The 26,268-nt window shown below is 42.9% G+C and overlaps 1 protein-coding gene across 9 annotated transcripts in view; it reads left to right on the top strand.

The window, feature by feature from the left end:
• The window catches only part of Fhod3 (formin homology 2 domain containing 3), a 434,672-nt gene extending 408,675 nt beyond the window's left edge, over positions 1 to 25,997 (top strand). For all 9 annotated transcript variants that reach the window (XM_026400010.2, XM_026400011.2, XM_026400015.2 and 6 more), the window contains 5 exons: positions 575 to 767; positions 4,739 to 4,762; positions 6,652 to 6,826; positions 13,448 to 13,609; positions 25,438 to 25,997. In XM_026400010.2, coding sequence (XP_026255795.2) covers positions 575 to 767; positions 4,739 to 4,762; positions 6,652 to 6,826; positions 13,448 to 13,609; positions 25,438 to 25,520 — 637 coding nt within the window. In that variant the 3' untranslated portion in view covers positions 25,521 to 25,997. The remainder of the gene's footprint in view (positions 1 to 574; positions 768 to 4,738; positions 4,763 to 6,651; positions 6,827 to 13,447; positions 13,610 to 25,437) is intronic.
• The last annotated feature ends 271 nt before the right edge of the window (positions 25,998 to 26,268 follow it).

Raw genomic sequence — 26,268 nt, 5'->3', positions numbered from 1 at the left:
AATTAAATAGCTGAAATAAATTAATTTTGTTCTGTTTATTTGGTGTTTCCTAGCTAAATTACAGTTCTATGTAATATTGTAAGAAAATATTTCAAAATATTTACTCAGGGGAAACTTTATAAACACCAATTAGAAACTATAAATTAACATGTTCATGTCTACTCCAGTATTCATTAAAGGAATTTTTTCCTCCCTTTGCCTTTTTATAAAGGAATTTCTAAGCAACATTTCTTTATTCTTATCCAATTCTTGTATAATGTAGAAACTATGCACTATTTTCCTTAATACTTTATCAGTTTTACATATCCATTAGAAAATGTTGAAATTTAGATATGCAAGAATTAATTCCTTGAAATCTTACCACCTAGTCATAACTTCCATGGATGAGAAAGTGAATTGAACTTGATGTTGTTTACATTTTTACTTGAGAAGACTTTTGAAAGTCAGAGCCCCAGCAGTGAAGGATGGTGGCCTCTCACTGAGAACTTGGCTCATTGGTTTCTTATGGAAAGATTTTGGATCAGTAATTTGGGTTTCTTAAAACTAAAGTTACCATTTCTGTTTTTCCTTACAGATTCCACTCCTTTTTGCTCTTTATGGGCCATCCACCTTATGCAATTCGGGAAGTGAACATAAACAAGTTCTGCAGGATCATTAGTGAATTTGCACTAGAGTATCGCACCACCAGGGAGAGGGTTTTGCAGCAGAAACAGAAACGGGCCAACCACAGAGAGAGAAATAAGACCAGAGGGAAGATGATCACTGATGTAAGTTTCATGAACTCTCTTTAGGTCACTCATTTTGAAAGATCAACCATCAATCCTCCCCAGAGTTTGGGAGTTGCGCTTCCCCCATTGCCATTATGGGGTGTGGAGGTGGGGGGGGGCGGCGAAATATTGCCTCTTCTTAGAAATGCTCTCCAACTGCTCCTCTACCATTTCTGTGGGAATCTGCTGTGTAACAAATGAGGCCTATTGAGGTTGTGAGGCTGGAGGAGAAATACATAACCTGTCTTTGTGTGTTGTGTGATGCTGGTGACATTTAGAGGCTTGATAAGATTGGAGGAGAAAAACATCAGAGGTAGACAGATGTGTTGATTTGGAATTGATTTGAGGATTTTAGTCATTGTTACAATGTTATATAACCAGTCCGTTGACACCTAGACTACCCATTTGGTGCATATGAACAGAGAAACTGATGTAGTTGCTCTAAGACGTAGTGTGACGGGCCCTCTTCAGTCCCTTGTTACAGAATATCAGGGTGAAAAGATACCAGAGGACAGTGGATCCAGCATAAGTTTCCCTACGGTGCTGTGGGGTGCCCTTGGACATTTTCATGTCTCCCCATTTCTGAACTCTTTACCACTTCAGCCCTGAGCCTATCCAGGCCTTGGGTACTGTGGAGCATGTAGATGGGACATGCTCCATAGGCACAGGTTGAAGGGATCCACTAAGAAGCCAGAGACAACAAAGATACCCAGAGCAGGTCCTTCTTTCTGATGTCTCTTCGTGAAACATGCACACCTCATCTATTATTTGGTAAGCTGTAAGTCCAGTTTCAGGGGAAAGGAAAAAATTCTGTAGGAATTCTCCTTTCCTCACCATTTATTTTTTCTTGAACAGACTCGGGAAGAATAAAGTCAGTTTTCTTTTAATACTGACAGATCATACTTGGGACCTGTTGAAGGTGTATTTGGTGGATTATTTTGTTTTGCCTTGATTATTTGGTTGGTACCCATGAACTTTTCCCACCTGTGCTTGTGTTTGAGCCACACAGTCTCCAGTGATAACAGGAAACGGAATGAGTACAAGAATAAGTCACAGGGAGTGCCATTACCAGGGGAGGGGAGGTGGAAATCTCAACTGAATCCAAGGTAGGCAGATTTCTTTGTGGATGGCGAGTTCATTCAGAAGACTTCTGGGAGCCTGCCTTCTCTGCCCAGAGGCATGCTCATGTTGTAGGCAAAACAAAGGGAACATGGTTACTGCTGTCTGAGAGTCCACATTCCTGAGAGGTCTTGACTTCACATGGAAATCCAGATTCCATAACCAAGAAATTTTACTGTAGTTTTAAGACAGTTCTAAGTAGAACTGTGGGTTAATCAATCCCTTTAACCCCCCCTTCCTCCACCTGAGCTCCTTGTTTCCTTGGAGCACCAAGCCATTTTTTAAAAATTAATTAATTATTTTTTGCAGAAGGATCCCATTCTATAGCCCCTGGCAGTTCTAAATGCCAGGACTAAGAGTTCTGTCATTTGTCTTCTGAAACCTGGGTTCAGCAGAATCTTTAGCCTTCTGGAGGATTCAGGAAGCAAACTGAATGCACTTGGGAAAAATACAGCCCACATTTCATTCCTAAGTATTTTTTTAAAAACTTTTTAAAAGGGATAACTTATTTTTCTGGAAATGAGACACATTGAAGGGCAAAAGACACAGCCCAGAGTGCTTATAATTATGAAAACACATCAGCATTTCTTGCCAAATTCTTGAGGTTTTTTAACAGATCCCACTAATTGTTAAAATTCTGTGCTCTGAGAATATTTGGCTTTCTCAGCTATAAACAGAGGTAATTGTTTCTAGAGTTTGGTCTAAACATATTTAAATTACCATTAAAATCTAGAGACAATCGTTGTTCCCCTTTTATAGGAAACTATCATCCTCCTCTGTAGAAGAGGAAGTCACGCTGAAAGAGGCTAAGGAGTGCACCTTGAATCCTCTGCCCTCCACCATGAAGTCCAAGGATTTACCAGCCTGGATTCTCACATTTTATTTGGGCTTTTGTTTGGTGGTGGATTTTGGCAGTTCTGGGGATTGGACCCAGGGCCTCACACATGCTAGGCAAGCACTATACCACCAAGCTACATCCCCCGACCCTCTCACAGCTTATTTGTTTGAATTATAACAGCAGCAGGAAGGGCTTCAGTGCTCATTCCCATCCTAATCCTTGTTTTTATAGGTCAAAGTAGCATCATTCATGTGGGAAGGCTGCCATCTGCTGGAATACTTGGGTATTGTCACCAAGGCAAAACTAAACTCTCTAGTTTTCCCTGTGCTTGTTAAAGAAGTGCCCAGCACTGCGGTGGGCACCGAGGAAGATGTGCGCGTAATGAAAGACAAGATCACACCCAAGGACATCACAGTATGATTAGAAAATGACACACAACTGAAACCACTGAGACAGAGGCCAAGCAATGGATTCAGAATCAAGGGCCCCCGAACACCAGAGCTAGAAGGGGTTTTAGAGAAAGTAGTTCATCACTTTTAACATAGATGCTGAATAAAATTGAAGGTGGAAATGATTGCAGTTAAATCAAGATAAGTCTGAGGGTAAAGTCTGAAGACTGCTTTCATCGACTGGGCCCCACCCCGTGTCAGCTCTGGAGTGCTGTCCCTCCTGTGCCCTCTCTGCTCCTAGGCATGCAACAGGTCTTTTTTCAGGATCCAGAGGTCCCCCCAGGCCAGGCTTAGTGAGAAACTTACTCCTTATCTTTCTGTCCCAAGCTGGTTCTAGACCAATGGTGGCATAGGCAAGGGAAAACTAGGCAGCTATAGCCCTTTTTACTGCTGGCATAATCCAAACGAGTGGTGAGAACCCAGGCTGGGAAATCCCAGAACTCCCCTTAGCTTCTCTCAACCCCAGTTGTTTCTTGTATTGAAGTGGAATTGAGGGTTGGTGTGAGGGATTCTGTATGTGCAGCACTCTGCACATGTGCTGGTTGCTGAAAACAATGCCAGTCGTCCTGGTTAAATACATCATAAGACAAGACAGTGGAGCAGGACCGTTGTCTCTTGTCATAATGCCCTTTGGTGGGACAGGGCAGGATGTGATACACTGGAAGTGTCTTTTCATCTTGACTTTCAAAAGTGCAGACAGTTCCCATGAAACTTGTGTCTGATTTGCTGGTGTGGTCTGTAACCTTGGTGGAAGCTCTCAAAAATTGAAGTTGTGCTTAATTTAAATCAAGAGACTTAACAGGATTTTTTACCCCCCAATTTATATCTAGAAAAGTGATCTTTCCCTTGAAGTCAAGTTTATCTACTGGTATATTAATTGAAAGTACAGGGTCAATTAAGAATGGCCACCATGAGGGACAGGTGACATTGTATACAGGAAGAATCATTGTTCCCAGGCCCAGTGGCCTGGGCAGGAAGGTTTCTACACTTCAGATGAGAGGTGGGAAGCTGCTGATGGGCAGAGCCAGGTGAATTAAGGTCTGTCCACTTACTGACACCCTGATGACCAGCTGGTGGTGATGCCTCAGTAGAATGACCACCAAAGTCAGGTGTGGTACATGCCTTTAATCCCAGTGACTCAGGAGGCTGAGCAGGAAGGTCACCAGTTCAAGGCCAGTCTGAGCAATTTAGCCAGGATCCTCTCTCAAAAATACAAAAGGATAGGGGATGTATTTCTCAGTGGTAAATCATCCCTGTGTTCAGTCCCCAGTACTGGGAGTGGGGAGAAATGTGGCCATGAAGTGGCAGGGCACAGAGCAGAAAGTAAGGTCAGGAGACTATCTGGGAACGGCTTGTCTTTACTGAACAAGTATCCAGATGAGGACAAGGAGAGCAGGGCCTACCAGCTCCCAGTTCAAGAGGGTGTACCCTGGTTATGGTGGCCAGTTTTTTTGTTTGTTTTTGTTTTTTTAATGTGATGTGACTTTAAGATAATCTCATCTTTGCCTTCTGTGCCATCTAAGAATCCTTCTGTCTTTTCTGTCCTGTCCTGTCCTGTCGGGTAGACTGATGACGAGGATGAAGTTGAGGTATGACCATTTATAAACGTGAAGAATACCACATTTGACCTTTCATGTGTGCCGTAAAGTCTAACCTAACATAATCAGCATGAGATGTCAGCACCATTTTGTGCTTTAAACCATGCATGGGCATTTTCTGGTTGGTTTTTCATTTGACCACTAACCACCTGATGAATTCTTGTCATGCTGTGTACTAGGAAGTGAGGGGGTTGACCCCATCTTCCATCTGCCCCAGAGTCCAGGCTAATCAGTAGCCTTGTCACTAATGGTGGGTTTAGGGGATCTCTCCGTACTGCTAGAAAACTGAACCAAGAATTTTACCTTAAGCCACCTTTGTAAGTTTTTTGGCAACTCAAGTATGAGAACCAGTCTCGAGAATAACTACATAAAGAATCCTAAAAGGAAGTGAGGCAGTGGCCACGTGCCACACCAGAGCCTCTATATCCCCAGCTCTTGGGCAGCATCCGCTGTTTGCCCATTTCCTTGACTGGCTCCTGTGGCGTTGATGTGTCTACAGAATCAGGGGCTGCTTCCCCTGAAACTGGGTTCAGCTTCAGAGACCAAACTGGGCCTCATTGACCCTGGAAAATGAGGAGGGAGCAGTGTAGATGGTACAAAGCCCCAGATGTGTCCCAGACTCCTGGCTGTGGCTGAGACACTAGATGAAAAGAGGAAGCCAGGAAACTGTGAAGCTTGTCTTTGCAGATGTTAATCTGACTTTTTGTTCTTCACCAGATGTTTGGCCTTGTATATACACAGTATTCTAGCATTGCCTCTTTAGAATATATATGACCTGCCTTTTTGTTCAGGTAAACTTAGAGGAAATCATTGTAAGTTTGAATTGCTTATTAAAATAATTAAATTATTGCCAGGTGTGGTGGTGCATGCTTGTGATCCCAGTGACCCGGAGAGCTGAGGCAGGAGAATGGCAAGTTTGAGGCCTATGTCAGCAATGTAGCAGGGTCCTATCTCAAAAAAAGGACTCGGGATACAGCTCAGTGATAAAGCACCCCTGGGTTCAATCCCCAGTACTGATAGAACTAAATTTTTTCATAATCAAAATAGTGAGTGTTGCCAAATTGTTTCAGCTTGAATTTACTTGTCATGTTCTCTACTATACCCTGACACTAACCCACATGGGGCCTCTGCAGGCCATGTTTTCCTGAAGAGCCTCATTTTCCTTTTCGATGAAGTGATCTAGATTCAGAAGAACCTTTCCCAACTCTTAACGTGCCATGATCGAATCCCACTTTAGCAATTCTCTCTTCATAACCAATATTTATGAAAAATTTCCCTGCATTCTAGTTTTAAAGTTTAAAAATAAAGCTGAGTACATTTGATTAAGAAGGTATGTTTCAGTTCTCACATTAAGGCTTCAGTTTGTTTTCCTTAGCTCTTCCCAGTTGCTTGGTCACTCCTAGTGGACGACTACTGGGGAGTCTGAGCACAGAGACAGCCACTCCAGTGGAAGATGGGTGGGTGGACTTCCTTCTGGGGCCTGTGGCTTCTTTTTCTGATAATTAATCTTTTGTAGATAGATATCAATTGAGGGAAAACTATGGTCCCATTTGCTGGCAGAGCAGAGTTCCCAGTCTGTGACCACGCTCCCTCTGCTTAGTGCCACCTCTGCCCTTATGGCAGGATTCCCAGGCCGGGAGTGCAGTGAGGCTACAGTATCCCTGGAGTTAAGTGGCCCAGTTGTTTTGTCATTAGCTGACAACCTCAGTGACAGATGTTTTGTCATTAGTTGATAACCTCAGTGACTGCCGGAACTTATGGGTCTACAGAATGCATACAAAAACAGAAAAGATAGTTTTCCTCAATGAAACATTTTCTAAGCTTGAGTTGGCTTTCTGGGGAGTCTTTCTCATGTACTAACACCCCTTTGGTTTTTGCAGACTGGCAAGCTCTCTGGCAGTTGCCCGGTACCACCCAGCCAGCCGCAGGGTCTGAGCTATGCCGAGGATGCAGCTGAACATGAGAACATGAAGGCCGTGCTGAAAACCACCTCCCCTGCCATGGAGGATGCCACCCCCGTGCTGGGCATCCGCACACGCAGCCGGGCAAGCCGAGGTAAGCCCTGGTGGGTGGGGCATGTCGTCTTGGGTTGGCCATCTTGGGAAATCAAGTCTCCACTACAGGATACAGATCACTGTGCCCAGTGTATGGCCACAAAGGGCCATCAACCTTCCTGAATTGTTGGGACCAACTTAAGCACACACCTTCCTTTACCGCTCACCTCCAATGGCTGTGTCTCAAAACCAAACACCACTCCCCAAGAGACACATTTATGAACACAGAAGTTATTATGAGTGAATCCTCATGAGCTAAAGCTGAGCTCAGCAGTCTGCATCCTGAGAGCCAAATTTGGTCTGCCTCCTATTTTTGTAAATAAAGTTTTATTGGAACACAGCCATGTTTTGTGTATGGTCTGTGGGTGCTTTGCACCATAACGGCAGAGTTAAGCATTGTGACAGACTCTAGGCTCTGCAGCCCAAAAGAGTGACTACAGAAAAAGCTTCCCAACCCCTGGTGTAAAACACTACTCTTTGTGCCTTTTTTTTTTTTTTTTTTTTACATCCTTAATAAAACAGACAAAACTAAAAGTTCAAGATGATAAAGACTTTGGCATTTCCAGATTTGAATTATAACTGATTTTTTTTTTAATTTTAAGAATTAAGGATCTGTATGCAGTGGCACTTGCCTATAATCCTAGGAGCCTGGGAAGCTAGGGCAGGACGATCACAAGTTCAAAGCCAGCCTCAGCAATGGCGAGGCACTAAGCACAACTCAGTGAGACCCTAGCTCTAACTAAAATACGAAATAGGGCTGGGGATGTCAATCAGTGGTCGAGTGCCCTTGAGTTCAATCCCTGGTACCAAAAAAAAAAAAAAAAAAAAGCATTCATGCTTCTCTGGATTAATCTGATACCATGTTAGCTCTCCTAAATTCCCCGCTATAGGTTAAAATCCATACCACACACACTGACCTATGAGGCCCCTGTAATCTGGGCCTATTTTCCAAATTTGGCTTTCATTCATTTCCATGTTGTTGGCTCCACCCTTCTCTAAATACCCTGTGTATCTCTGAGTGCCCCTGTTGTTCATGCCCTTCCCTCAGCTTGGAATGCCCTTCACTCTGGCTGCTCCAGTTTCTGTTCACCTTCAGACACTATTTGCACGCCCTGTCAAAACCCCATCTCTTCAATGCACTCCTGAGGTCCCCATTTAGGCTTCCTAAAGAGGATAAGCTTTAAAGAGAATTAACTGCTGGAGATGGTCTGTCTCCCCTTGGTGTTTACTTAGCACATGCTATGCACACAGCTAGAAGAAACCATAGAGTTTTGTCTGAAGAGAATGCTTTGGAGTTTAAAAGAGGATGCTGGTAATAATTATGCTGGTACAATAAATACAACTGAATATGCCAGGTAAGCTGGGCTGAGGGCTAGCTTATTACAGAAACTTGGTCATGCATGCAGTGCCTACCAAACATCTTCTAAGACTCTGATAAGCCTCCAGGAGTATAGGAAGCAGCTAGAATCCAGAGGGCCATGCTCGAAGAGCCCCCAAGAAAGTTCACCAGTGACTTCCAGTTGGTTTACTCACTGATCATGCTTTCTAGAGTCTTGCTGTTGTCAACTCTCTTAAAAATGTAAAAGTAATTATAGCAGCAATAACTTCAACAGGAAAGGAAAACGTAAATGCTGCTGCTAGTTTTCTCAGAGAAGGTGTGTTCCCATCACATAATTCATATGGCGTTTTGAGGTTTCCTGTGAACCAGAGAGCCACAAATCCTCCAGAGAGAATCTTGAAAGATGTGCACAGGTTGTGTTCTAGAACCTTCAGAGTTTTATGGATTTGTACTTCAGGATTTTTAACAAAGTTACTGGTTGGTTTCTTTACTTCATGTGAGTACAGTAGATTCTAATTCCCCTTTCTTCCTTCATGTGGGACTTTGGTCTTTACTCTGTAATGGGACCTTTACTTTCATGTTTAGCTAAGAATATGCTAGAAGGAAGGTAGCCTCCATCCATCTTTGCCTCAGTGTTGCACCAAGACACAGATGACAGTAGAAAAGTCGCATCTCTTACTACAACCTTGATTCCTAAGCTGTACCCTCAATATTGGCATCTATATTACATCAATCAAGGATTTAGGGTCCTCGAAATTTGATCTGTCCAAATTCTTTGACTACTGAGTAGTTTTGAGATGTGGAATTAGGAGAAGAAAATAAATTAACATATTTTGGCAATGAAAATGCAGACTTTAGTGACCAACTTCAGAAAGATGCAGCTCAGGAGAACACAGCCTTGAGCAAGACATCATGCATTCTGATGTCTGGTTTGAGACAAGGCCTCCATTCCAAGACAGGACAGAGTGCCCATGTAGAAAGAAAGAAGAAAAAGTAGGGCAAGTCAGAAAGTGAAGAAAATACTATCATTAAATGCTGAGCAGTAGAAACTGTCAATCTGGAAGAAGCACAAAATAAAAATAAAAATAGCTTTTGCAGTGTTGTTGAGGCGAGGGGATTCACTTGTTCCCTGTGGTACCCAAAGGCCTCACACATCCTGGGTGAGTCTCTGCCTGGCAGCTCTCACAGGCTTAGTGCCCTGGGCTCAGTGGGGCCAGCAGGAAGGTGCAGGAGGTCATTAGTGTTGGCACCATGTGACCCCAGCCATCAGGCCAGAGCCTTGAGCCTCTGTACCTTGGTGGATGCCAGAATGGTGCAATGGAGTCCATCCTAGGAGGAGGAGTCGGGTAACAGAACATAAATAGGCTGTTGATGTCTCTTCCCATCCAGAAGAAACCGAGAAGAAAAACTAGTGCCGGATTTCTTCAGTATGGGTTCATTTTCACTGACGGGTGAAAGGGCTTAGAGAGGAAGCCTGTTTAGTTTGTCTTCACATTTACTCCTCTCTAAAGAGACTTCTGCTTCCAGGCAGCATGCAGTAAGGAGTGGCAAGCCATCACTCCTGCAACCATGACTAGAATTTAAAAATATATATATATATATATAACAAGTTAGAAAGCCCTCTTTTAAAAGACACTGTGGAACTTGTGAGGAAAGAAGACTTGAGAAAGCAGAATTTTGGACAAGCTGAGATTGCTCCTCTGGGAGCATTTGCTGAATTTGGGCACAGGCTAAGGACCAGGCTCACCATGGGTGGAATGACTCTAACAGCAAAGATAAAACAGTAGAACTCATCCTAGCCAGGAGGAGCTGGCATAGAGATTAGAATTGAGGAGCACCGAGTACAGGGGATTTACTCCATAAGACATTGGCTAAGTGTATCACTGAGCGGGCAGGGAGTGGGTAGGGGCCCTGGGCCAGAAAGGCTGCCAGCGACCTGCCGTTTCCAACCACTGGGGATAACACACATGGCAGAGCAAGCACACAGCTGTCATCCTCAAGATACCTAGAGAGAGAGGTGGACTAATTCCTTAGCTAAAACTGCCATTTAGCCTTAAGCTAGCTCAGGACCTTGTCACATCTATTAACAGAAAAAAAGGAGGAGACGCTGGAGAACAAAGTAATACTGATCTCAATCGCTGAAACTATAAAATAACTGAAATAAGGACTTAGTGGATAGGTTCAATAGCAATTTCCAACAAGAAGAAAAGGATATAGAAAGTGTACAAATTGAAGCATGGTAAGAACAAAGTGTGAGATGTCTGGGACACACTTAAATGATCTAATGTGTCACTGGAGTACCAGAAGGAGACAAGGGATAAGAAGAAATGTTTGATAATAATTGAGGGCTGGGGTTATGGCTCAGCGGTAGAGCACTCGACCAGCATGTGCAAGGCCCTGGGTTCTATCCTCAGCACCCCATAAAAATAAATAATAATAAAAAAAGGTATTGTGTCCAACTGCAACTAAAAATGTATATATATTAAATAATAGCTGAGAACTCCTCCAATTGATGATAGGTATTAATTCAAATATTTAAGAAACTTAGCAAGTCCAAGTAGAATAAATAGAGCCATGTCATAGGCAAACTGCCAAAAAACAAAGATAAAATCTTTATAACACAGGAAAGATGCATTCCCTTCCAAGGATCAAGATCAGGAAGTATGGCTCACTCTTCAAAAGAAACAAAGCCAGAAAAAAAGACATTTTTAAACTGCCAGTCTATCTCTAGGGAAATTGTCTTTCAGTGATGAAGGCAAACATTTTTTATACTGAAATAATATCTACTTGATATAATTTCTTCCTTATATACTGTTTAGATTTCTAAAAGGAAAAAAATGAATTACAGTATCTTTAAAACTGAAGTCAAAGTGAAATGGTATTGTTGTTATAGTCTAGAATGTTCTATCCCCTCCATGACATCTCATTATCCATAAATGACTTGCCAACACTTGGGCAACTGAGATGAGACACATTGGATCCCAGGGTATAGGAAGAAGTGTGGGCAGTATTCCCCTGATGGCTACCTGTGGGTACCAAGTGTCTACAAAGAGAAAAACATCCATGGCCAGGAAGAATGAGAACAAATGGTGATCAGGCAGTGAGGACAGTAACCAAGCAGAGGGGAGATTAAAAGTAGAACCAGGAATGAGGTCGCAGGAGGGAATGAAGTCATCACAAAACTGAGGTTTGACAATTCTGGACCCATGGCAAGATGTTCCTTTTGATCCTCTCTGACAGTTGCATTGGAAACAGATCCCTGGGGATGTGTAAAATGGAGATGGGAAACATTGGTAATTCTCAGAGGGAAAATTAGAAGGTGTCTTCATTTCTGGCCCAGTGCTCTGAAAATGTCTTATGGGTAATAAACATAATTGAGCTTTGTGTGTATTTTTGGAAGAGTAGTTTGGCATTTCAAGATAAGACTCAGAATTATAAATCAATAGGCAAAAGGGAAAATAGGAAATTGCTAGGCAAAACAGTTGTGCTATTTGATTGCTCTCCTCTAAGGAGGGCCATTGTCACAGAGGCTCTACAGTCCTGGTCTGAAAGCTGTGCCATCGTGAGTCCTGCCACCTGCAGTTACAACACTCAGACCATCCTGAGAATGTGGAAAAACTTGGCAGCAATTTCAAAAATTCACTTCTGGGAAGAGTCTGTTTTTTAAAAACATTATATAATGCTGAAAAAAAAATGGCATTCTGATAGGAGCAAATAGACCACGTTCCCTTAGGAATGAGCAGGGAAACTAGAGTTGGCTCTGCATGTTCCAGGGCTGTGGATGCACTCCCACTAAAAAGCTAAGCAAAATAAACTTCAAGAACTTGATCAATAGTATCAAAAAAGAAGAAAAAAAACCTCATTTGAAAACATCATTGTCCTGTAGCTGCAGGGCTCACCCATGCAGGTGATGGAACACCTGGAGTTCTGGCACTGATCTTACGAAGTGTGAATTATTTACATGTTCAGTCACATGAATTTTACTGGCAGAAGTTATGAGTACATTATATCATATTTCATATTTGCAGTAAAATTTCAAACACGCGTGTCCATGAAAATCATAATGCATTGAACTGCTCCACTGTTTTCAATTCGATCCATCAATTTCTGTTTTCTTCATTCATTTCCAATCAGGTGGTTCCAAGCCCCAAAAGTTTTTAAGATATCAGTAGGGAAGACAAACTAAAGTGTATTAAATGTATGCTTATTAACATACATTAACATTAAATTTTTAAAATTTCACCATTTTAAACATTTCCCAACCCCTTCTCCTCTCCCCCTTCTCCCCTGCCCTTCCCCCCCACACACATTGGAAAAAGCTGACTGTTCTTTGGCTTCAGCCTGGGATTACCTGTGTTCCATAGGCAATGAGTTTGAGAACTCTAACTACAGTCTTTTGAAATTGTACATTGTAAATTATTTTATTACAAAATAAAGTGTGGATAGTAGAAATAAATGATTTTGAACATGTTGTATATTTTTCCTCCTGTAGAAACATTCTCCATCATAGAAGAGATTTCATAAGGAAATTATCACAAAGGCAAAGTTCTGGACATATAAATTCGCATTGATTTCCAATTATTTGCCATTGGGAACCCATGTTTAGGTGGTGCTTTTTGCTTGCTTAGGCAGATACCTTGACCCTAGACTTGGCCTGTTTGAATATACAGTTACTCATAAATACATCTTGTCAAGGAGCAGGTGATTTTTTTTATTCTCCAAAGGAAAAGATTAAATCACTATCCACATTATTGATTGAAGAGGGCAATCCTATTACAATTTTGAAAAGCTAAGTAATTAAAAGACAAACTGTGTATTACAAAATTCCTTGTTTTCTACTTAATATATGAGAAGGTAGGGTTAGTTCACATTTACTAGGTATACAACCACTCATAGAAAGGTAACTTAGTAAATCTCTTGGTGGGCCACTCTGTACATTGCTGGATGTCAGTGATGTACACAGTTGGGTACAGCATGGATCATCTGCCCTTAGGCGATCACAGGGCTTGGCAGGGGTAGAGATACATAACAATGAAAGATGAGAACACAGTTGTTATGGGTATGAAAAGAATATGAAATAAATGCCCTAGCACAAGTTTGGGCAGAGCCTGGAGGGTATAAGTCGAAAGTGGGTCCAGCTAAGCACCCTGAATATGTCACTCTGAGGCTCTGACTCTGGCTTTGCTGAGATCCATCGCTGATAGATGTCAGCCACTCAAAGAAGCAATGATTTGTCTTTTGTGTTTTCTCTCTGAATATATTGCACTCTGGTTAATTTTTCAGGATCCACTAATTCATGGGCTATGGGAACTGATGACTCGCCTACCATCACAGACGATGCTGCAGATGAGATCATGGACCGCATTGTCAAGTCGGCCACCCAAGTGCCCAGTCAGCGAGTGGTGCCAAGGGAGAGGAAGCGATCTCGGGCCAACCGCAAATCTCGTGAGTGCATTTGAGGAGGGGTGAGGGTCTCAACCCTGGAAGGATCTTCCTTTATATGCTGTATAACCCTGAAGGGCAGAGATTCAGAGGCAGCTTCCAGGAATCCTCAGTAGCTGTCTCAGTGCCCACCTGTAGCCCTCAACAACAACAAAAAAACCCACTGAAAGGTTTCAAGTTGACTACCAGTGTTGGCCTCTATAGAGGAGGGGGCTGTGCTGCACCTGACCAGTTTATTTGCTGTTTGTGGCCAGGCCTCCCACAAGTCATACTTTGTCCAGGAAGGTCTGCAAGGTCTTTAAATGTGTCTCATGTGTTGGGGTGAGTGCCCTCTTTGCCAGAGGAACCCGGGACCACTTTCCCACTGGGTTAGAAGCTTGTTCCCTCAGGGGTTTGCCACAGCCCACCTGAATGTCAAAGGTGAAAACGAGGGTAGCAAGTGATTTGATGGTCATTAGGATGCTTACAATATATAATGTTAGCCTAGGCAGATCAGTTTTTTCCCTTTCCCCACCAAACATGATTTAGGACATCAAAGGAACTGATTTTCCCCTTTGGTCTGAGCCTGTTGCCTGCTCCTGGAGCTGACGGGTGAGGAGCCTCTGTTGGCTGTGGCTCTGTGCCAAGTCTCACATAGACCACTTGGTAGAGAAACGGGATCCCTGTGGGTCCTTTGATGTTTCCTTGCATTAGCTATGGCCCAGATGTTTCAGGGGAGCTCCTGGGCTTCAGCCCTTCGCTGTGTCACTCAGTCCCAGCCTCTACCACTTTGCCTCTGAGATTGGGGAATGGCAGGGAGGAAACGGAGCCTGGTTGCTCCCCTGTTCTGTACCCCAAAGTGAAAGAAACCCCAGGCAGGTGGGTAGTTCACTAAAAACTCAAAACACATGGTGCACCCAGCCTGTGCCACCCAGGAGATTCACACAAGAGGTGACTGGAGTGTAGGGTCATGCTTCTGCTTGACTCCTTGCCACGTTTGCTTCCAGGGCGTCAAAGATGCTAAAGCAGGTTCCTGCAGCCTGTGGGACCTTGCTCCCTTGATATAATCTGTTCAGTTTCTAATGGTAATTTTTCCTAAGAAATAAAAACAGTTGGGGCTGAGGATGTGATTCTCATTCAGTAAGATGGGTGGGCCACAAGTCTGTTGCTAACAAGTTCCTAGGTGAAGTTGATGCTGCTGACCCTTGGTACTCATTTGAGAGATGAGGCTCTTGAGCTGTGATTACCAACCTTGGATGCCCGTTAGAATATTCTGCAGAGATTTTTAAATTCCAGATATTTTGGCTTACTCAGACCAACAGCTTCATAACCTCAGGGGTAGGAGCTGAGGGTCCTGTCACTTGGGAAAGTAGGGGCATCCTCAGGTGGCAAATCTTCTTCAAAGGGGCAAGGCTAATCCACTACTAGCCGAATGCTGCATACCAAATCCCAGCTGCTCCAGGCCAATGTGGGACTTCCATTTTTGCCTATCAGAATAGCGTCAAATAGTATATCCTTTTGGTTTTAATTTACATTTCATGCACATGAGGAAGATTGAGCCTTTTGTAGTGTATAACTTGTCTATCATATTTGTCCATTTTCTCTTGCTTTTTAATAAAAAAATCTTAAGTAGCTTTTTAAATGAAGCTTGCAAAAGGCTTTTGGGGGTCTTAAGTGGATTAACTACAATAGTAGCTTTTTTTTTTTTTTTTTTTTTGCTTTCCTGTTAATTTGATAGACCGGTAACCAAATGGTAGAAGCCTTATATCTCTTAACTCCTGGTCTTAACAGATATGAGCAATCTCAGTGCAATAATAACTATGGTGTGTTTCTGGGAAAAGCCTGTGGGAGGTGGACTTGGGGAGAAGAGTAGAGAAAGAATACCAGGGCAGGGAATGTGTGACAGAGGTGAGCCAGGAACCACAAATCAAAAGGCTAATGCATGATACATCGACCTGGCCAGTCCTTGGAAGCCAAAGGATTGGGTACTTCCTGTAAGTTCCATGACTGCATTGATCAGTGATCTAGAAAGAGTAGGATTCATAGATTTATAATATCACTGAGCACAGTAACAGTCATAAATAATTTTCCTCTTCAATCCTGAAAGAGCCTGTTTTGTGGTTGACACAGAATAATTTCCCATGGTATCATTTTCATTCCAATTTTATCTCATATTTTTATTTAGCTAAACACATTCCCCCCCCCCACCCGACGCAGTTACTATAATAAATACAGTACCATGTGCATGTAAATGTTTATCTGTAACGGGTTTCATATATTAGCAATGGCACTGTCAACAGACGAGGAATCTTAGGCTTTGATTTTTGTTAGAAAGGAATGGTGAGCCTCAGCTTTTCACAAGGGGTTAAAGGAGTAAGAAAAAAGCAATTTGCACAATCTATGTGAAATTTAGTGGTTTGGGCCTCACTGTGGAACAATGCTGTGTTTGATTGTTTAATGGTGGTGCTGGGGCAAGGGAATAATGAATAACCGACATATTTGGGCTATAACTCATTTGGCTAAAGACAATTATAGTCCACCTAGTGCACAAAATCAAACAGAACCGATCCCATAACCTGGAAATTTATGACCTGCAAGCCACTTGAGGATCCTCAGAGATAATTAAATGTCTGCTTTTGTGTGTAATGCTGGGGATGAAGCCAATACACTTCAAACAGCCAGCTGACACATGCGTGGCATGTCATCACATGAGACATGTCAAGGGCGTCTTAATCAGATTATGGATTCTCGTGGCTCACTTTGCTGCTTTTCCAGCAAGTGCCAGTCAGCGTCTTTATTAAGCAAAATATTTCAGATGGCATAGATGATTTCTAACCTGCAGAATGGTCCATCTCCTTCATCTCATATATTCTTTGATTCTAACCAAGGTTCTCCAGTTGGCTGGTGACCCTGACCCAGGGAGAAAGTTTCCAGAGCTCTTTTTTTGTTTTCATATTTTGGTTTCCCTTTTCAGCATATTGGAGCATTGTTTTGTCCCAGGGCTAATTGTCCTCTTAGGCTCCCTAGATATTGGCCTTGACTAAAATGTGATGTAGCTCAAGGACATTTGAGGGGTTCTCCCAAGTTGGATGCTGCAGGGCAGGCTCTGATAGCTGGGGAGGATAAGCAGCTACCCCCCACCACCATGTCACATTCATTCTCATTTGGGTCCCATCTTAGAAGAAAGGCCTGCTCAACTGGTCGCCTGCCTGTCACCTTGAGCTCAGCGCTAAGGATTAGGGAGTTTTATCTTTTCCCAGCAGAGCCCAGGCAGTGTCATGGCTGAAAGGCCAGTTGCCCCTTTTCCTGCTGAATTTTCCTCCATGGGGGCTTCTGGGCACTGCTCATGATGTGACAATGGAGTTTTCGGCTCGGGGACAAATTTCTGTAAAAATGTCATCACTATGATATGACCTACAACTAGTTAGGAACTTAAGGTTGGCCATACTTATGAGAATAGGTGGCTCAGTGGGGAGATGTCAGGGTCTACTGGGAAAGGAACCGTAGCCTCTGATTGTGCACCCTGATCCCCACCCCTCACACCATGATCACCTCCCTGTTGTATATGTGTGCATCCTATAAGCATCGACCTTCCTCTTGAAGGGTCAAATACTTCATATTCATTTGATGTGACTAGAATCTTATTTCTTTTGCAGAATATGGAAGGATTTCGCATGCTATCTGATAAGTTGAGTTTCTTAGGGATAGAAAATTATTGAATCTTAAATACTATTGAATCTATTTCAGAGAAAACAGAAGACAAGACTCACAAAACATTAGATTCAGCCCTGGACCAGATCAGTGCACAACATAATTCACTTGTCCTTACTTTTCCAAAGTGGTATTTGAAAATATCCATGTTTTTTTTTAACCCATTAAGAAAAATCTGTTTTATTTAAATAGTACTCCCTTACTTACCCTGAGCCAATTATGTTCTTTCATAGGGGAAGTTAACATAACAATAGGCCAGAGAGTTTTTAAAATTAATGTTCTTGGAACAAAATAAAGATGTCGGAAGAGACAACCAGGGTTTATCAGATTCTTCTCAACAACTGTGTCATTAGAATTTACTCAGCACTTCATGATATTTAGAACTCATTAAAGATAGACTGACCCCTCATGCAGCTAAGGACACCCACCCTATGAACACAGGACAGGAGGATAAATGGAACAATTCAAGAGAGTGCTGAAGATCTCCTTGAACCCAGGTAGGGAAGTCGGTCAGTCCAGAGCAAGAGTGGGCCAGAGGCCAGGACTTCAGTATGGCAAAACATCAGGAAGCCTCAAGGTGAGAGAGATGGAACTAAGGAGAGTACAGAGTGCTTCACTGCACCCAATAGGCTCTCTGGTTGTTTCATTTTGAGATAAATCATCCTCCCAAATAAGGAACTGGCACACCGAGAGGGGAGGAGGGCCTTTCAGTCCCTATGTCTGTCTAGATGCCAGAAACCCATTTGGCCCAGAGCACAGGTTCAGAAGGAGGGAGGAGCAATGAAATGGGAATCTGAGAATCTGTGTCTCCCAGAGCTTTTCTGAGGCTATAAGAGAGTATTCTGGAAAACACCCTGCACCTTCCTGACGGGATGTCACAGTATTTCATTGTCTTTGCCACCAAGTTCCAGTAATATCCATTTTTACAGTCAGAGATTGACACATGCGTTCAACAGAAATGGTGACGGGATTCCCCACAGTTACTTGGCCTCACAGAGCTGCAGGCTTCTTGGGTACACTGAAGGCAGTAGTGCCAGCCCCAGGGATGGTTGTTAGGCACCTGTGCCAAGTTCCCACCCCCCCTCCTTCCCTCCCTGCCATCTAGGTTATTTTGTGCTTCTGTTCAAGAGACCTCATGCAGGTGGGGATCTGAAGCTGCCTGCAGGTGCCTAAGAGCTGCTATGCACACAGCCATACCTCCTCAGTGGTCACTCTGCGCTCTTACCCCCACCCCACACTGTCCACCTCACCCCAGCTGCCTCTAAGTAGACAGACCTATGTTCCCTGCCCCCAGCATGCTGGTGTAATGGCTTTGCACCTGGGCGCACACAGGCTGCAGTGTTGGCACAGGTTTTGGTTAGTATTGTTATGACATCCAGACAGAGAACTGATGAGCTGGACTTAATCTGGAAGGCTGTGTAAGGCAGTTTTGTCTGGCCCAGGAATTGAAATACTGCTGAAAACCCAGCCTATGGATTCCTGAAGCACCCTTCCCTCTTATGTGTAGGACTTCCCAGGTTGATGTGGGTTCTCCCAGAAAACAGTTTTGAAAACTTGTTTCCTTTCTTTCCTCCCAAGCCCAGCTCTGCTCCACTCCTCAGTCCGTAACATGACTCTTGGGCAGCAGCTGGCTTTTGTGTTTTCACTGATTACGTTCTGTTCACTTCCTGCTTAGAATCGAAGAGATTCGTAAGTAGCATGGATGCTAATGTAGCCAGTTATAGAGGAATGTGTCATTGTAGGGGCTCTGTTACACCAAGGAAACCATGGCCAGGCCGGTGACAATAGGAAGTACTTCATGCATGAGCATGAGGTGTCTCAGCATGAGTGGACATCATGTCATTAGGTGGAACTGGGAGACTTCAACCCTGTCACCACAAAGCACCTTCCCGAGGGCCCTGCCTTTCCCCTTGTCTCAGTCTGACAACAGTGATTTAAGTCGGGGTCCCCTGGGGAAGGTACAAATGCAGTGCCGTGGACTTCTCCCAGAGACCCTTGTTCCCTGGTTCTCAAGTTGAGATTAAGTTGGGTAGGTCTGGGAACCTCTGCTTTGTTGTTCCAGGTTGGTTTTAACTTTTTGAAAGCTTTTAGATATACAAAGAAGTCACAAAAATAGAACAGAGAATTGCTTTGCATCCTTTACCCAGCAGACCCGAAGGTAACACCTTGCGTGGCCACAGGAGAATTTATCAAAACTAAGAAATCAACATTGGCAGGATGTCCACTCTCCTCACTTCTATTCAATATAGTTCTTGAAACTCTAGTTAGAACAATCAGGCAAGAGAAGAAAACAGGATATGAATAGGAAAATAAGAAATCATCTGTTTCTAGATGACATGATCCTATACTTAAAAGGCCCCCAAAATTATGCTAGAAGTCTAGAGATGGTAAACAAATTCAATAAAGTAGCAAGATCCAAGGTCAACATAGAAGAATCAAGAGATTTCCTACACATCAGTCATGAATGTGCTGAGAAAGAAATGAGAAAAACAATTCCATTCACAAAAGCCGAACACCCACCCCCCAAATGTGGGAATAAATCTAACCAAGGAGGTAAGAGAGACCTTATAGAATTAAAATGATAGAATCCTGAAGAAAGAAACTGAAGATCTTAGAAGATGTAAAGACCTCACATGTTCATGGATAGGCAGAATTGTCAAAATGACTATTACCAAAAAGCAAACTACAGATTCAATGCAACCCCCATTGAAATATTAGCGAGATGCTTTACAGAACACAATAACAAAGTCCTAAAATTTATAAATACCTAGATAAATAGAAGACCTAGAAGAACCAAAGCAATCCTGAGTAAGAAGGGCAATGCTGGAGAAGGTAGGATACCTCATTTTAAATTACACTACAGAGCTATAGTAAAAAAACAAAAAAAGCCTAGTAGTATAAAAACAGTAGTAAAATAGAAATAGACACAAAGATCAATGAAATAGAATTGAGAAACAAATTCACATTGTCATCTGATCCTTGACAAAGATCCCAAAAATATACATTGGAGGAGAAAACCTTTTAAACAAATGGAACAAACTTGGTATCCAAGTTTTTACTTTCAAAGAATAAAACTAGATTCCTGTTATGGTTTAGATATGAGATGTCCCCCAAAAGTTCATGAGTAAGACAATGTAAGAAAGTTTACAGGTAAAATGATTGGGTTATGAGGGCCTAACCTGATTAGTGTATTTATCTGCTGATAGGCATTAACTGCGTGGTCACTGTAGGTGGGGTGTAGCTGGAGTAGTTGGATCATTGGGGGTAGGCCTTTAGGGTATATATTTTGAATGTGATGAGAGGAGTCTCTTTCTGCTTCCTGATTAACATCTCCTGAACTGCTTTCCTGTGCTACACCCTTCTGCAGTGATTTCTGCCTGCCTTCAAGCTCAGAGCAATGGAGTCGGCCAGTTGTGAACTGATACCCTGAAACCATAAGTGCCAAATAAACTTTCTCTTCTAAAATTGTTCTCGTCAGTTCTTTTGGTCACAGCAGTGAAAAAGCTGTCTAAAACAATCCCCCTCTCACCTTGCACAAAAATCAAAGGCCTAGAAATTAGAAACACTGCAACTGTTGGAAGAAAAATAAGGAAAAACACCAACATACTGGTGCAGGCTCAAGAAATAAAACTGAGAAACAATGAACAGTATGCTTTAAGGCAAAAAGTTTCTGCACAGTAAAGGAAACAAGAGCTTGAAAAAGCAATCTATAGGATGGAAGAAAATCTTTGCCAGTTCTTCCAACAGGGAATTAATATTCTGAATAAAGAAAGTTTAAAACCAAAAAAATAAACACCCAGTCAACAAATGGGCAAAAGATCTAAATAGACACTTCTCAAAAGAAATGTAGATGACCAACAAATACGTGAAAAATTGTTCAATATCCTTAACCAGGGAAATGCAAATCAAAACTACACTGATATTTCGTCTCCCGTTAGAATGGCAATCATCAAGGATAGAAATAAATGCTTATAAGCATACATAAAAAAAAGTACACTCATGCCTTGTTGGTGAGGCTTCAGATTAGTACAACCACTTTGAAGAGCAGTATGGAGATTACTCGAAAGATTAGAAATGGAACCACCATGTGACCCAGTTATCCTACTCATTGGTATTTATCCAAGAGATCTAGAATCGGCATGCTATAGTGACGTACGCATTATAACATTTAAAGAAGTGCAGTTCACAATAGCCAAGGAACCAGCCCAGGTATCAACATAAGAATGGATAAAGAAAATGTGTATGTGTACATAATGGAATTTCACTTAGCCTTAAATAAGAATGCTGTCATTTGTTAGTACATGTATGGAACTGGAGGAGAACATGCTAAGGGAAATAAGCCAGATTCAGAAAGTCAAAGGTCAGTATTCTCTTTTATATGGGGGCTAGAAAGAGATCCTCCTGTCTCAGCCTACCAAGTAGCTGAGATTACAGGGATGCATCATTGTGCCCAACCATTTAAGGCATCTTAAACTTTTATACAGTACCTATGGTCCTAGGCACACTGCTACCAGGATAGTAAGTATAAAATCTTTAGAATTTTAAGGGTTAAAAACTTATTTTCAAATCCTGTTCATATGCAAAAAAAAAAAAAGTGATCTGAAGGTGAAAGATCAGAAACTGTCATTTGGATCTAAAGTAGTCAATATGAAAGATTGTGAGAAAGCATCCTGCCAGCGTTCATCAGGGCACAGCTGTCTCCAGTGTGGCTGTGATCTGAATGTCCAGCCTAAAATCCTCTCCACACTTACTGTGTAGGTGATCAGATTCCTCTGTATACTCAGTAAATGACAACTGCTGTCCCCTTGGCTCTCAGATTCAACTTGTTTTAACCAAGAGTTACCATTTTGTAGGATTAAAAAACTTCCTGATCTCTAAGGGTGGAGGAGGAGAGAGAACTTGTTTTTCACCTGATTCCCCATAGTCCTGTGCTGCATGTTGACTGCAGAGGTGCCCTGCTTCAGAACCCCTCCCCCATCACCATGGCACTGAGAGAGCTGTCACAAGTGTCTGGGGCACAGGGTTGCTGCTGGTGCCAGCCAAGAGACCCACACTGTGTGGAAGAGCCTTGAAGCAGACAAAGATAAACATCCAGTCTGCTGTTAAAGCAACTTCAGGGATGGGAGCCAGTCACATGGGAGAGCATTCAATGGGATGCAGAAATAGGGAATGGAGCGAGACCCAATATGCTCACTTGACAATAACCTCTATTTGATGGAAAAATTATAGAGGTTTAGTTTGTGCAGTTCCACATGCTGCAGCCTATTTGTAAGCACCCTTGTTTTCTTATTCCCTGAGCTCTGTATGCTTTTGGGAAACTTTGAGAGTCAACTCCCAACCTGGACACATTCTGCTGCCCTGAGTGTTTCTCCTTATCCTCCTTCCCTGTCAGAACATGACCTGGATCCTCCATTTGCAAGCACTTGGCTCAGGGAAGATGCTCAGGAATATTTCCTGAATGATGAACAGACTGACCATAATGATGGATGAATAATGAATGACAGACAGGCATGGCTTAAATCAGGGCACAAAACTGATTTCAACTGATTACTTTCATTTTTTCAAGTGGTGAAGTGAACTAACTTTGACTCTTTCACAAAGGGGAGGGGTCAGTACTCAGGTACTTTTATGTTACACCAAAGAGGGGTCAGTACTCAGGTTCTTTTATGAGCTTTATTGGTATTGATGTGAAGGTCCACAGAAAGTAAGGGGGCATAATGGGGCATATTTTTAATGGGGCATATTTTTCTATAACTACTCATTTTGGGGGGGGAAGTCATTTGGCAAGCAAAGGGAACTAAGCCATGCTGGCTTTCCCCCATGACAGAGGACCCTTGGACCCCGGTCAGAGGGTGAGGGGGTGGGGAAGAGAGGATCCCTCGTGGTCTGACGCATCAAAACTGAGTGGGAGCCCACAGGGGCAAGCACAGCCTCTGTGCAGTGAGATGGAGAGGCTGAGGCAGCACCATTTAGCTTTGACCTGTCCCTGATTACACTGCAGATAGGCCAGCCCAAGGCCTGTGTCTATTAGATTATTACACGAGCTAAAGGCGTCAGAGTCCTTATGCAGGTTTTTATATGAATTGAACATCAGTTACAGGACTAGAGCAAATGTGTGAACAGAAGCATTTAAGAAACATTTTCAAACACCTTCCATGGATGAAATTCCTATCAGTCTGTGGGGCCCTCTATAGTCTTTTCACTCTAGAATGTTCCTACATACACAGAGATGGCAGTCTCCAGGCTGTGTCTATGCTGCCTTCTATGGTTAATGGAATTTGAAATGCCTGCTAGTACAGCATGCACTTCCTCAGGCAGTATTTTGAATCTTGATAAAGTAGTCTTAGCTGTCTTTCCTTGTTGAGAAGGGGAGAGATTTTTATCTTATTTTCTTCTATTAAAAATGATCTTTCTTTAACAAACACTTTGTTTAAAGCACATAGGCGGTTATTACAAACTAGTGTTTTTATTGCTGCCCCACAGAACAAATTCCATTACTCAGTTATGTGCAGTCTGTCTGCGGTCAAGGCTCTGGAGCCAAACATTTGGTCTGGTTAAGTTGGGAGTCTAAGGGGCCAGTTTGGGGAGGGTGAGCGCGTACAGGAGATGCTGCAGATAGATAGGTCTGGGGCCCAAAGCTAGGTTTGGAAATAAGAGTGGTATGATTTGGGGGTACCCCTCACCATTCTTAATGAATCCAGATTTAATGTCTGAGATTTCCATGAAACTTTCAATTCTTTATTGATCACCTGATAGACTTGCTATAAATGATTTGTTGACTAATCAATGCATTAGATGCTGGCTTCTATTCAAAGACATTTATTAATAGGTGTTAGTCTCTGTTCATTCCACCATGAGCCTCGGTCTTTCAGTTCTTTTTGTTGTCAACTAAATGAGCTTTTGTCCATGTGTTGATGAGGTAGGGATTGGGGGTGTTGCCTGCATTCCCATGAGGTGAGCCCCTGGCTTCTGGGAAAGGATGATGGAATTGGGTCTGGCAGGAGAAAGGGAAAGACACTAAGGGTGAGCTTGACCTTTGTACTTTGATTAAAAGCCTGTTTTCATCTCAGGGAATGGCTGACTTGGGATTTAGAATGGAAGGTAGATCCATGACACAACTCTTATGAAAATAGAATAAATACCCTGAACTCTGTATAACCTTAAAAGAAATACAGAGCAGGCCAAATGTGATTTGTAAATTAAGGGTAATGTAATTGGTTGATATGTCAAATGAAAGGACTTATCTAGGGAGGGGCAGCTGCTTTCTCATTCACCCTGATCCAGCCTTTATTTAACCAACATCCAAATTGATCAAACAATGGGAAAAACCATATTGCCAAGATAAACACAAAGTCTGTCAGTTAAATGTAAGCAATGATCCAATTTCCAGCTATGAGCACCGATGGATGAAGGTGTGGTCACTACCTTCTTGAGCTTTGTGTTATTTTGTAGAAAACATCCCCAAACCCACCCAGAAGTTTGGTGGTTTTTCTTCGGTGGTTTTGCTCCTTGGCATCCATTCCATAAAGAATTGCTGTTCACTTTAATCATTGTCCCCAAGGGTCCTTTGATAAATTGAGACTGAGACCCATAACACTCATAGAGAAACTCATCCTGTCTGCTGCCCTGGGTCTTTTAACACCTGGCTGCATGGGGCCATGAGTTCTCCATTGTGTCCCTAGCTACCCTTGCTCCTCCTGCAGACCCATAGGGTTGTTGAAGTTTGCTGACCCCCTCACTGTGCACTATTTTACTTAATTTCTGTCATTGAAGTACCTGCGTTCCCAGGCTCTGTGATTACTTTTCCAGCTCTGTTAACACTTTGTGTGCTGGGTAGAGAATGAGCTCTCACTTGCCATGAGCACTTATGTAGTTTGCACCCGTTTCTCAGAAACCCATGTGAAGAGAAGCCTCCTCCTTTGTCCCCTCTTTATTAGCCCCAGTCCGTGCCCCTTTCCCTTCTGGACAGTATCAGCTTCAGCTCACCCTGTTGTATTCCCAAGATCTTTTCTACCCTGGGCAGGGTGTATTGCAGCATTCCTGAGGGTCCTTGGGGAGAGGGGAGGCTGGTGTACTGACTGCTGCATGCCTGCTCATAATACCTCCTTCTCTCCTTGTGTCTCTGGCTGTGATCACTGCAGTGCGAAGGACCCTGAAGAGTGGCCTGACTCCAGAAGAAGCCAGAGCCCTGGGCCTGGTTGGCACCTCCGAGCTGCAGCTGTGACGTTCTTGGGGCACCCTCTGAGCAGAGAGAGGACCAGCTCCTGCTGCGCAAAACCCCTCTGGTGGGGAAGCAGGGGAGACTAGGTGTCACCACTTGGCTTCAGTTGCCTGTTGTGCATTGAAGTGGATTTCCAGGAATCTCCTGCACGAACTTTCCTCCTCATGTCAGCCATGTTTCTCTTGTTTCCTGAACACTTGGTTTATTAGTTCCAAAGCGTGACACCTTTTCTGGGCAAGCAGCAGCCCTTTTAAGGAACAAATCACTCCTGTCACAGTTGTTACGGTAATATGAGGCAATCTGATTAGATTCACAGACTGGTTCTCCACAACACCAAAATATCCAGATGTTAAACTCCAACCTTGTACACAAAAGAAAGCACAGATTGTTTCCAGTTGTGGATTTTAGATGTACTAAATGTTTATACAAATTCATAAATGTACACCATGTTTCAAATACTAAATAAATAGAGTTTAATGCCAAAATGAGAAACTTTTCTTGTCTTGGGTGTAGGACCTTATGAAGGCTTGACTCTTTTCCGTTTCATCAGAACCCGTGCTTGGAATGACCTCAGGCCCTTTGGCTGACATTTCATTGACAGAGTGAGTAGCACCAGTGATGCGCTCTTGGACACTCCTGATTTAAGCAGGCATAGTCCTTGTTGCAGGATTTATTACCTGCTATTAACTTAATATGTACCACCTTATCTGTGAGGTTTGAGGGTTTGTTTTGATGCAAGAGCACAGTTGAG

The sequence above is a fragment of the Urocitellus parryii genome, chromosome 13 (genome assembly GCF_045843805.1).
Source record: "Urocitellus parryii isolate mUroPar1 chromosome 13, mUroPar1.hap1, whole genome shotgun sequence".
Taxonomy (NCBI): Eukaryota; Metazoa; Chordata; class Mammalia; order Rodentia; family Sciuridae; genus Urocitellus; species Urocitellus parryii.
This window is presented reverse-complemented; position numbering and strand designations above follow the sequence as displayed.